Genomic DNA, 12,498 nt, shown 5'->3' with positions numbered 1-12,498 from the left:
GAAAAAAAAAAAAAAAAGAATTAAAAAAAGAACCCTAAGCGGGCGCGGGCGGCGCAGCACCGGGCTGGCGGGGACGGGCTCCGGCAGCCCGCGGCGTGGGCAGAGCGGAGCGTGACAGCGGGGCAGCGCGGAGCCGCGGCAGCGGCGGCCGGGAGATGGGCAGATCGTGACGGGTTTTGGGGGGGGGGGGTTTTTTGGGGGGGGCCGTGGTGCCGCCGCACACCTTTTTGGTGCTGATTTTTTTTTTTTTTTTGTATTTTTTTTCTTTTGGTGGTGGAAATATAAGCTGATCGGGAGAAGGGGGAGAGAAGCCCTCGAGTATCTCCCAGATTTTGGATCCATCCGTGAGAGGGACAGAAAAAAATCTCAGCTCCAGCCCAACAAGTGGATTTTAATATTTTTTTCTTTTTTTTTCTTTCTTTCTTTTTTTTTTTTTTTTCAAATTTTTCCTCCCCCTTTTCCACCCCGCCACCCACCGTCAAAGTGGGGTGGGCGTTAAGTGGGTGGGTGGGGGGGAAAAGAGGCAGCGATCTCCGTGGCGGGGACTGAGCATGGAAGAGCCGCCGGAGGGGCACGGCCACCGAGACGCGGCGCCCGGCCCGGCGAGCAGCGGCAGCGGCAGCGATGGCGAGAGCGTGCCCGTGCCCCCCAGCCCCGCGCCCGCCTCCCCCGCCGCGCCCTGCCCCCTGCCCCTGCCCCGCCGCCGCCACCCGCCGCCCCCGCCGCCGCCCCCGCCGCCGCCGCCCCACCGCACCACCAACTTTTTCATCGACAACATCCTGAGGCCGGACTTCGGCTGCAAGAAGGAGCCTCCCGCGCCGGCCGGCGGCGGAGGAGGAGGAGGCAGCCGGGAGCGGGACGGAGACCGGGGGCAGAGCTCAGGTAGAGAAAACGTCAACCCGCTGCTGGCCCGGCCGCCCAACCCGCCCGCCCTCCTCTGCCCGGACTCGAACTGCCGTCCCGACGGCTCCGCGCCGCCGCCGCCCCCCGTCGCCGCCGCCAAAGCCAGTCCCGCCGCGGCGGCAGCGGCGGCGGCGGCGTCGGGGGCGGCCAAGCCCCCCGCCGACGGGGGCGAGACTCACCCGGCCAAGTACGGGGAGCACGGCAGCCCCGCCATCCTCCTCATGGGCTCTAATAATGGAGGACCTGTTATAAAGCCCGACTCGCAACAGCCGCTGGTGTGGCCTGCCTGGGTCTACTGCACTAGGTATTCAGACAGACCGTCCTCGGGTAAGGAACCGCGGCGCATCTGGGAGCTGTTAAATCGTGACAAGGTCGCCCCCCCTTCTCCTTTCCCTCTTTCCCCCCTTGGCTTTGGCTCCCGGCTTGTTGCGGACCTCGCGTGGGGGGGGAGGGGGCGGCCTGGGTCACCCGGGGCGAGAGGAAACGCGTCCCCCCCTCCACCGCCACCACCCCTCCTTCCTCCTCCGAGTCTCCCAAATTTGAATGTGACGCCGGGCCCCGATTCGGCGGCGGTTCGATGCGGAGAGCCGGCGGGAGCGACCCCTTCCCGCGCCCCCCGTCCGCCCAGCCTGCCGCAGCCCCGGGTGTTCCGCAGCGCCGCGGCGCGGGGCGAGAGCCTTGCGAGAAAAAGGCAGCGGGGTCGACCGCTCCCTTGTTCTGAGGCTTTTTCTCCCCTTATTTTGTTTTTTTTTCCCTGGGTGCTGCTGGAGGAGCGAGGGGGCAAGGACCCGAGCCACATGTTGAGCGGCTGCTGGCGGTGCGGGGGGAAGGAGGAGGTAGTGTTTTCTTGGAGGCGAAGGAAAAAAGGCTTTTTAGAAGGTGGCGGAGGGACTGTTTACCGGGGCCTCTGCAGCGAGCCAGGCAGGCCCTTAGGCCGCGTACTGCTGCCGGAGCCGGTGCTCCCTGCTGCCTTTTGGGGCCCAGCTCCGGGGTGGGGATAAGCCTCTGCCTGAGGTCGTCCCCATGGGAGCCACCGCCTCGGTCCTCCCGGCCCTGTTTTGCCGCCCCTTCTACGTCCTTACCTTCTCCAATTGCCCTCAGGCACCCCTTCATTTATCACCGTTACTTTCTGGTTTTAATTGCCATTTTTTGGGAAAGAATTAGAGGACGAGGAGATGGGGTTTCCCCGTGACACCTCCAGCCAGCAGCCAGGGATCGGCCAGCGCGGCACGGGGCCGGGGTGGGCTCCCCTGTGCCTGCCCGGGGCCGCTCCAGTGCCCGGGGAAGGCGGCGCTGCCTGGCCCCGGCCCCGCTCCGCACTGCCCGGCCTGGTGCTCCTCGCCGGCCGTCAGTGCGGCCGAGCCGTCTCCATCCCCCGTTATTGACACGTCCAGCGACTTCAAACTCAGAAAAGCCTCTTTGATTGACTGGGGTGATTGATGGGGTGATAGAGCTGTCAGACGGCACGGCCTCGCTCCCGGCCGGCCCGGCCGCGGGTGTTGTGCTGCCGGTTCCCGGGGCCAACGAGCGCCCGGCGTTCTGCACTTGCGCCTTAATTTCCTTTCCTCCCCTTTCTTCGGGCAAAGGAAGGATCATTTCTGCATGTCCTCCTCCCCGACGCTCCCTGCTCGCTGCAACCCGGAGGGGAGAAGGGCGAGGGGAGCCTGGCTCGGCTCGGCCGCTCTCTTTGTTGTGCTCGTAGCTGCCCGCCGGCCCCGACTGCTTCTCTCGGCTCCGGGGACGAGAGAGCTGCGGCGGTCGGAGGCGCCGGCACCCCGCTGCAAGGTGCCGGGACTCGGCGATTCAGTCCCCTCGCCCTTCACCCCCCCTGATCCAGCCCCTGAGCATCCCGCTGGGCCCCGTCCCTCTCCCCACCGGGCCTCGTCTCTCTCCCCGCCGACAGCCGCTGCCGAGCCGGGGGGAATCCCCCCGTTCCGGTGAAAAGCTGCGCCGGGAGAGGAGCTTTCGGCCTGCTCCGCGGCAAGGAGGCCTAGCCGGCTTCGGCTGCGGCTGGCGGGGGGCTGCGGGCCTGGGGCCGCCAGCCGAGCCCGGCAGCTGTCGGGGAATTTTCGTAGATCCCATTCTTCACGGTTCTTTCCCCGCTCCTCTTCCCCATGGCCGGGCCAGGCCGGCGGGCAGAGGAGCGGGGGTACCCCCTCCTCGGCTAGGCGCTACCCTCAGGATGCGCCCCGGGACCCGGTGGCTTTCCTAGCGAGCTGTGTGGCACTTCAGCTGGCCCCTTTGCGGCCTGGATGTGGAGCGGCGGGGTTCTGCTTTTGGCTGGGCTTTGCGGAGGGAGCTGCAAGGGGCCGTAGGGCCCCGGCAGGGATCGGCCGCCGGAGAGCAGAGGTGACCGGGCAGCGGTGGCAGCGGGGCTCCCGGGTAGAGGCGGAGAAGGGCCCCCCAGGACTGGGCTGGCTTTGCGGAGAGGGTCGTTGTCCCCCAAAAGGAGACCAGGGCAGCCTTCGGCCAGTGTGCTGCTGGCGGCGGCCCCCCGGTGCGTGGCAGCGGGGACCTTTGGTCCCCGCGCTGTCCGGCGGAGCCGCTGTCCGGCCGGCGGGCCCCGGTCCCAGGCCAGGCAGGACGAGTGCGGCGCGGCTCGGCTCGGCAGGGCGGGCGGAGCGGTGCCCCGACGTGTGCCGGGGCGGGGGGCGAGCGGGGCTCCGCTCCCCTCGCTCGCGGGACCGGCTCGGCGGGGCCGGCGGGGCGGGTGATGCGCGGGCGAGCTCGGCCCCGGCCTTCCCGTTCCTTCCCGTCCTTCCCTCCGCCGCGCCGGGGCGGCGGTGCCGGGGTTGGGGGACCGGGGGGACACACGGAACCAGCACAAATTTCACCCGTCGGCCATTTTTCCTCGGCCGGCGGGGCGGGGGCGGCGGTCGGTCTGTCGGGCGGTCGGTCGGTCGGTCGGCGGCGCGGCCCTGCCCAGCGGCGTGTGTGTGCCCTGCCCGCAGGCCCCCGCACCAGGAAGCTGAAGAAGAAGAAGACGGAGAAGGAGGACAAGCGGCCGCGGACGGCGTTCACGGCCGAGCAGCTGCAGCGGCTGAAGGCGGAGTTCCAGGCGAACCGGTACATCACGGAGCAGCGGCGGCAGAGCCTGGCTCAGGAGCTCAGCCTCAACGAGTCCCAGATCAAGATCTGGTTCCAGAACAAACGGGCCAAAATCAAGAAAGCGACGGGCATCAAGAACGGGCTGGCGCTGCACCTCATGGCCCAGGGACTCTACAACCACTCCACCACCACGGTGCAGGACAAAGAGGAGAGCGAGTGAGGCGGGCGGCCCCAGCCCAGCCCTGCGCCGCGGCGCCGGCCCGCCGGCCGGGAGGCGGACAGGTGCGATTTAAAAGCAGATCTATTGTCTATCCATAGTATAAGGACTCCGATTAAGAAAAAAAAAAATAAATATGAACACTTAAGAAAAAATTATCTCTATATAGCCAAACAGCATATGACCTTGTATATATTTAATTTCAGGTAAGAAATATGTGTAGCGATCTCTATTTGCTGGACAGTTTCTCTCTTCCCGTTTCTCTTGTTTCTCCTTTCTTTTGTTCGTTTGTTCGTTTTGTTTGCTTTCCTTTTTTTCTTTCCCTCCTTCCCGCCCTCAGATGTCCGTTGCTCCTGTTTTACAGTAAATGTCGGACTTTTCTCATCTGTCGTTTGATCTTATTTTATCTTTTTTGTGTGTGTGAATTTCTGTCTCTCTTTCTCTCTTTTTTTTTTTTCCCGAGGAAAAAAAAATTCTGATCCACAGACTGCGAGACTGAACCCGCCGCTACAAGCCAAAGATTTTATTATGTTCAGAAATCTGTAGTCTGAAATAAAGTGTAGACTGTGTTCAGGATCCAGGCTGGCTGTAATTCTTTATATTAGTGTATGGGTGTTTGCATATATATATATATATAAATACAATAAATAAATGTATATATACATACACCATACGCTGTGTACATAGTGCCATTTCGGTGGCATATTTAGGTTTTGCTTTCGATAGATGCAGCAATTTTTAAACTGTCCATCCCTTGTTAAAAACCCTTAGACCTTCGATTTAAAAAAAAAAAAAATTATTTTAAACTTTTCTACCCTTTTAAAAGAATTAATTATCTTTGGCAATTGTGGTCGTGTCTCGCTTCCCGCACCTCCTCTTTTAACCAGAAATTAAATACACCTCATAATAATGGTGATACCACGGTTCCCGCTGAAAAATTTCCTGAAACTGTCTGGACGTTTAGGGCTCCGGGATGTGTTGGAAAGATATTTGTGTGACAGCTCCTTGCCTCTCTCCGAGAGGATCTGCTCCCACGCTGTTTCCAGCGAGGACCTCTCCCGAGGATCGGATCGGAACGATCGACGCTCGGCTCCGGGCGCTGCGCCGCCGCTCCCGGGAGCGCTCCCGGCGCCGGTCCCTGCCCTCCGCTCCCTCCTGCAGGGCTCGGGCTCACATTTGCCGTGTGCGTGGGACCGCGGGGAGGCGGATGGCACGGCGGGGCTCCCGGCTGCGGCCCCAGCTCCGCTTTTCCATCAGCCCCGGTTAAAAGCCGGCCGTGCCCAGTCCCGGGTCGGCTTGCTTTGCCGCCGGCCCGGGGACACCGATGGGCCGGGACCGGGCAGTGCCCATGGCCTTGTCCTCGAGCCGTCGAGGATCGCCGGGCCTGAGCCCACGCGGGCCTTGCGTGGGGCCCCGCCGAGCCGAGGGCAGGCGGCGGATTCCGCTCCTCACTGCCCCTGATGAAACCGGGCGCCGAGGCGGGTGGAGAGCCGCCCGTTCCTCTCGGCGAGGCTCTGTCGGCTTTCCTTCCCCTCTTTCTGCTCCTCTCTATCCCTGCCCTAGGCCCGCAGCCGGCGGGGAAAGAGGACAAGCGAGCAGAGCTGGATCCGGGAGACGCTTTCTCCTGCATCCCCCCGGAGAATGGGGCGATGCCGAGGCCGTGCCCAGGTCAGTGGGACCGGGGGGCGGAAGGGGGCAAGCAGCAGCACTCCCGGTGGGCGCAGCCTGCAGCTCCCCCCTCCTCGTCCCATCAGAGGCATTAGGGGGTTTCTGTCTATTCGGGAATGGGAGCAGTGGGGAAGCGGGAGATGGCTTCTGCCATTTTCGTGCTTTTTAACTCTTCCTTCCTGCTTAGAGCTGCGGTTTGCTATCACCGTCCGAGGATGGAGGCGCAGGCTGGGGAGAGAGCCCCCTGCCCTCTGTGCCCGCTGCAGTTGGGGCAGGACCCCTCCTACACCTCATCCCACTCCATCCTACCCCAGCGTATCCCACCCCATCCCCGCCCAGTCCAGCCCGCCTCTGCCCGCCGAGGGCTCTTCTCTCTGCAGGCCGACGAGTCGGGAATAGTCGGAGGGCTTAAATAAATGTTGTACAGCGCCATCTAAGGTTGTGCATTTCTTTCTCTCCTTCTTTTTTTTTTTTTTTTTTTTTTTTTCGATGGGATTGGTGCACGAGCTCAAATCCGCAATGAGGAAAATAAAGCCGTCCTTCAAAGTGCGAGCTCCACCGCTCGCAGGGAAAGCGGTCGGCGAGAGCCCGGACTGGCGGGGACAGCTGCAGAGTTCGGGGGCTGCATTCGGTTTCCCCCTGAGCCCCCCCTTCGCTTGCCGCTGTCGGGGGGACACAGAGAGATCGCTCCCCTACTCCCGCCTGCTCCAGTCTCAGTTCGACCCTCTGCCTTTGCCATACACGCCGCCTCGCACGCGCCTGGAGTTGTACAGGCGAAAAATGGCATTTCTCCTTAAAAATCGAGTAACGATCCTCCCCAAGAGCATTCCTGGGCCGGGTCTGGCCCGAACCTGCCGAGGGTATAGGGCACCGACCCGCTTCGCTTCCCCTGTCCGCGGGACACGGGTGATGCTCAGGCTGGCTCTCGGCGTGGGTCGAGCAGGGCTGTGCCCTCTCCCGTCGCCCCCTGTCCCGCCGACAGACCCCGGGACCTGCTGCCTACCTGCAGCCGGGAGCCGGTTCCGGGGCGCTGGGGTTGCCCGAAAGCTTGGGAGCTCCAGAGGAGGAGGAAGATGAAGAAGGGTTTCCTCAGCCACGACTTGTCCAGCCAAACTCAGTTGAGCTGGACAAGTCAGGAATAAAACCGATGAGAGAAATATAGGGCAGATTAAAGGAAGCCTAAAGAGGATTATTTAAACAAATCAGACTTTTTAATGTAATTATGCTTTTAGGATTTCTCATGGAGAGCAGCTGAGCGGGTCATATTGGTGAATCGGTGCAGGGCGGTGAGGTCCAGGTCTGTCCTCGCTGGCTCCACGAGTGTCCTTGGTCCCCTGTGGGTGCCGAGGGCAAACAGGCCCGCGGGGGATCCTCTCCAGCAGTAGGGTTGGGGGGGGAAGACCTTCAGCCGGGGCTCAGCACCAGCCCGAGCTGAGAAATAAGAGCAGAAGGCGCAACATCCTCCCCGTAGGAGAGGGACCAGGTGTGCGCGGGGCGGCAGGGGGAGGCGAGGGACACGCACCGGGCCCCCGGCCGGGGAGGAATGCTGGGGGCTGGACGGACGGATGGGTCTGGGGAGCCCAGGTGCCAGGAGGAGCACCCGCTAGCCCAGGCGGAAAAGCCCTGGAGGCAAAGCGCTACCCTCCCCCTCCTTCCTGCGTGCCTCGGGGGTCTGTTCCCCCACACCCCGGCTCTCGGGAGGCAGCCGCGCGTTTGTGGGATGTGAATATCCGTCAACACCCAACAGACAACCCCCAGCACCCCTGTCCTCCCTCCGCTGGTGGAAGGACGCACCGACGCTTATTTCTCCTTCCAAGGCACCCCTTGAATGGGGCACAATCGTTCCGGGCCCCCGGTCCTGGCCCGACGACCACAACCCGGGAGGGCGCGGCCCGGCGACCTGCTGATTTGCATATGCAAATGAGGCACGGGGGAGGAGGGGAAGGCCACGCGTGGTCCCCCCCGTCGGTCCCCTCCGGCCGGGGCGCAGATCCCGCTGCCTCCTGTCACGGAGCTTGTTCCTTTGTGCCGCCTTTCGAGGAATCAAAGCAGACACGGTTGTGACACGTAGGCCGGAGGGTCAGAGGTCAGATTTCACAATCCCAATTACAATGATTTCTAATGATGTTTATCTTGCTGGTTCCGACGGCTGGGAGCTTTACAAGAGAGCTTCGCTCCCCTCCCCTCTGCTTGGAGGGCCGTGGGTGCGGGGGGCTCTCCCCTCGGCTCCGGCCGGGGGCGGATGCGCTTCCCCCGGGCACGGAGCGCCGCGTCCCTCCCGCCGAAGGGCGCTGGGAGCCGGACGACGGTGCCGGGGGTCGGGCCTCAGGAGAACCCGGGCTCCCTCCGTACTTCCCTGCGGTGTTCGAGGCCACACCGGAATTAAGCGAGTGTAAACAGTGGTTTACAGTGAATATTGCCAAGCACTCACCTGTCCCTCCCCGTCGGGTAAGGTCCGAGGCAGCGCTACCAAGTGACCGAGCAGAGGTAGGAGCTCTGCTCATCGATCATTTGTCCGGAGTCGGTGGCGGCTGTGGGGGATAGAGGGACCGGCCTTCCCCCGGTTACCCTCCCGCCCCTGAGCCGCTCAGCCACGTCCGAAGCCGCCCCAGTCCCGGGGGGAGGCTCCCTGCGGGGAGCTCCCTCCGCACTCGGAGACGGTCTTGGCAGCGGGGGGCACGGCCCAGAACACCTCCCAACCCTAGCGTTCTGACTTCATGTCGGCCAAACCAGTTCGATGTAACTTTTATCTTGTTTTACAAGAAATAAACGCAGAGCGGCGGTCGGATGAAAACACAACTCAAACGGTTTCCGATTAAATCTAAAACCGTTTTGAAAAAGCTTTGTCGAATGGCCAAGGGCTGAAACTTTGAGAAAAGGTAATAAATTTTGAGTAAAAAAAAAAAAAAAATCTTAACTTTTCTTCTGTTGGGGAGTTGGACACGTAGCACCCGAGCCCCATCCTCGGGCTGGCTGTTGACAGAAGCATGCAAGGTGCATCTTTATGCTCTACATCAAATGGCTTTGACACAGACTTAAAAAAAATCTATGTAAAGCAGCTAATGGTGCTCGCTCTTCCGGCTGAGTAAGTCGGGGAACCAGATTTTGCTGGAAGTAGAAGTCCTTTGCTCTGAGAACTGATCTTTACTACATCAGGTGAGCAACCCTTACATTAAAAAGACTTTTCTTGTTTGTTCTTGGCCGCTTGATCAGTTTGGAGATAACGAAGACGTGAATGAAAACTTTTGTAGCTGCGGGAGGGTTAAGGAGGTTAAGGAGACAAGCGGCTGCCAACCCAAGGCGCTGCGGGCCTCGGCCGGGCCGGTGCCGGTGCTGGTGCCGGTGCTGGTGCCGGTGCTGGTGCTGGTGCTGGTGCCGGTGCCGGGGTGCAGACGTGGGGGCTCCGCGGCTTGTGGGGGCCGACACTGGGAGCAGCCCCGCTCTGCCCCCGGGCTCGCTTCAAGTATGGGAAGGAGCCGCTCCCGGGAGATGCGCGGATACAGGCGGACAGAGCACTTGTTGGTGATTTTTTTCCCCTTTTTTTAATTTTTTTTTTTATTTTTTTCCTCATCCTCGGCTCGCTACTCCGCCGAGCTCGGGGATCAGCCGGGTCACGCCGGAGGTAAAGGCAGCCCCGAGGCCGGGCGCTGCCGGGGTACCACGGGCGCTGCTCTTCCCGACGCGGGTGGGGTGTGGGGAAGGGCTGTGCGGGCAGTGGGGCCGCTCCAGGTCTGTCGTGACTCCCAGGGCCGGCGGAGACGCTCCCCGCCCGCTCCCCGACGCATCTATTTGCGAGGACCGGCTGTCACTCGAGGAAACACCGCAGGGACCCGAGAAACGGTGCAGTAACGGGGCACTTTTACCTCCTCTCCCTTTCTTTGATTGCCGCTTGTTACCCTGCCCCCGTCCATCACAGGCTCCCCCCGGCGGGGAGCGAGGCTCGGGGACCCTGTGGGGACTTCGACTCTCTGAGGAGTCCCCTCACGCCAACAGAGTTTTTAAAAAATAGGTGAAGGAGGAGCTGCACCTGCATGGCCTCGCTGGGCCCAGGAGAGGTTGGGGGAGAAGTTGAGCTTAACCCCCAAATTTGAAGCAAATGGATCCAATGAGGACTGTGCTCTGGTGGGTGCCTTCAGTTATGGAAAGATTCAAGAAGACACGGGAAATAATATTAACTTTAGGATCAGCCCCATTTTTTTTCCTCAGAGAGAACAATGCGTGCCTTATCTCCCTCTGAATAAATAAATCATAATTGCCGGACAGTTACCCGTCACAATAAACTTGACCAGATCTTCCAACAATTAGTTACGCGTTCTCTCTGCTCTGGTAAAAGTCTTGTTAAATGTGATGAATGTTGAAATAAGCTACCCTTGAACGTACTTTCCAAGATCTTTATTGGAAAAGTACAAGTATGTAAGCCTCTTAAGGAGACCATAATGAAAGAGAGTGACTGGTAAAAGATAAGACTAGAGATAGCACTAGATATTCGGATACAAATGAAATACTGATTGGATCATGCTTTTTTAACGGGGTTTGATGTATTCCTGGTACTGCTTAAAAAATAATAAAAAATTAAAGGTGTACCCTTTTCCTTCAGGAGCCAAGCACTGATTCCAGCAGCAATTTTGCTGGAGAGCACTGTCAACTTGGCCCTTTCCATGAGCAGCTTCAGCTGCTTAGAATATTTCCTGGGAGTAGCACACCTCAGTTATTGCAGTACTCTTCTCCTGCAGGGCTGCTGCAGCAGTACCTGGACCCCAGCTGAGAAGGTGCTTCCCATTAGGCCAGGCTGGAACAAGCCCATACTGTCCCTCAACCCTTAGGAAACAACAGTCAGTGGTTTGGATAGAAGAGGGAGGCTTGCAAGATGTGAGGCTTCCCCAGCCTCCCCAGCAGAAAGCCAGTGGAAAGTGTTTTGAAGGCTTCTGACTCTGGTCCCCATTCATCAGATGCCCAGAAGAGCCCCAGGACAACTTTGTAATCAGGGACATCCATGGAATCTGCCCCTAGGACATGGAATTGGAAGCCAAGAGCAGAGCAGCAGAGTTGAGCACCTGCACACAAACAGCCCCAAGAGCTGTCCCCAGGTTCATCCTTCTGGCTAAGGTTAGACCTTGGCACGTCTGAGGACCTTTAATTGGATTAGAAAAATGACCAATATATTTTTTTTTCATTGTTTCTGAGAAAGGTCTGATTTTTAGCTTGGGATCATCCCATTTGTGTGTTTCTAAGTTACTGACCTGGCTGTACCTGACTGATGGGTCCTTGGCTGGAAGTGCTGGTCCTCCCTTGAGCAAAACAAGAAGCTGCACTGGGGCTTCTCTCTGCAGGTGGAGTGGGCAGAGTGATTTCTTTCTGTCCCTGTTGGTACAGAGCAGGGCACTGAGAATTCCACCTGAGCCAGGCAAGGCTTCTGGGCCACCTACACACCAGGAGATCACAGGAGGAAATCCCTTGCGTGTTTTCCAGCTACACGCTTTGTGCAGTGATGGATGCCTTGGTGCAGCCCAGGTCTGGACATTTACAGCACTGTGTGATCCCTATGCTACTGGAGGAGCTGGTGAAGGTCCATAACTCTAGAAAAGCAGGTTGGGAATTTCATGGTGGAGGTTCATAGCTATGAGCAAGAAGGGATGTTAGAGTAGCGACCTATTGGTTTCACTTGCTGCCTTTAACTTCTATAGGTCTTTTTACATGGAGGGTCATATACTTAAAGTGGATTTCTGAATTAATGTAAGGTTGTTTGAGGTTCCCTCCCTTAAGTAAAAACACACGAGATCCTTGCTTACTTGTGGAAATGAACATAAATATGGATCCATTTCTGTAGTGGATTAACATGCAGCTGAATTTACCCCAGAATGTCTGTTATAGGATGCATCATATAAATATATGAGTCACATTTTAGATAGTGATCGTGTCCTCCATAGATAATAATATCAGTTGGAGGTTATTACAGGTTCTGTGATGTAGCTGTTTCATATTTGACTTTTTAAAATATGTTCCACTTACTTGTAGACCACACAAGCTCTGTGGAGGACACCTGGTATCTATTAGATTGTTTCAGTCCGTGGAACAAAGCTAATTTGATATGACTAGGGAAGTTGGGAGTTTTGCCATTGATTTCAATGGCAGCAGGATGGGACTCAGAAGGCTGAACTGTAAAAACACAATTCCATATGATTTTATTCACATCTAGCCTGTCAGGAATAAAACCCTGGCAGCCAGAGGTCAGGGGAGCTGCACTGTGCTAAGTTGCACGCGTGCAGGATTGCAAGCACAAACCATCTGCACGTGTGGATTTGCAGCTTTCACCTGAGGTTTAATTTAAAAATGAGCATCAGCTCAGCCTGAGCTACATTAGACTAGTGCCCTGAATATTGCTGTAGGTGGGATAAATCTTGGCAAAAATAACAGGCACCTAGCAATGCCAGAAGAAAGTAGAGCATTCCTCTTTGCCTTGCGTATTGCAGATTTCTGAATATCCAGGAGATGGTACAATTACTGTTCACAGAGCCAAGCACCTACTCCTCCCACCTGAGGACATTCCTGAGCGCTGATTCCAGCGGGATAGCTGAGCTCTTGTAAACTGGTTGTGCAGTGTGGTCAGTCACAAGTCAGCAACAAGCTCTAACTTCCCAGGGAGTTCAGTAGCAAAGATGAAA

General features: G+C 58.5%; 1 protein-coding gene across 1 annotated transcript; it reads left to right on the top strand.

Annotated features, from left to right (window-relative positions):
* Positions 1-551: 551 nt before the first annotated feature.
* EN1 (engrailed homeobox 1) lies at positions 552-4,336 on the top strand. Its single transcript, XM_005534653.3, has 2 exons — positions 552-1,230; positions 3,855-4,336. The coding sequence occupies exons 1-2, from the start codon at positions 552-554 to the stop codon at positions 4,169-4,171; spliced, it is 996 nt and encodes a 331-aa protein (XP_005534710.2). The 3' UTR covers positions 4,172-4,336.
* The last annotated feature ends 8,162 nt before the right edge of the window (positions 4,337-12,498 follow it).

Source organism: Pseudopodoces humilis, chromosome 8, assembly GCF_049639895.1.
Source record: "Pseudopodoces humilis isolate 2021_Gansu_Grassland_sample_001 chromosome 8, ASM4963989v1, whole genome shotgun sequence".
Classification (NCBI taxonomy): domain Eukaryota; kingdom Metazoa; phylum Chordata; class Aves; order Passeriformes; family Paridae; genus Pseudopodoces; species Pseudopodoces humilis.
The sequence above is the reverse complement of the archived record's forward strand: the minus strand, read 5'-3'. Positions and strand labels throughout refer to the sequence as shown.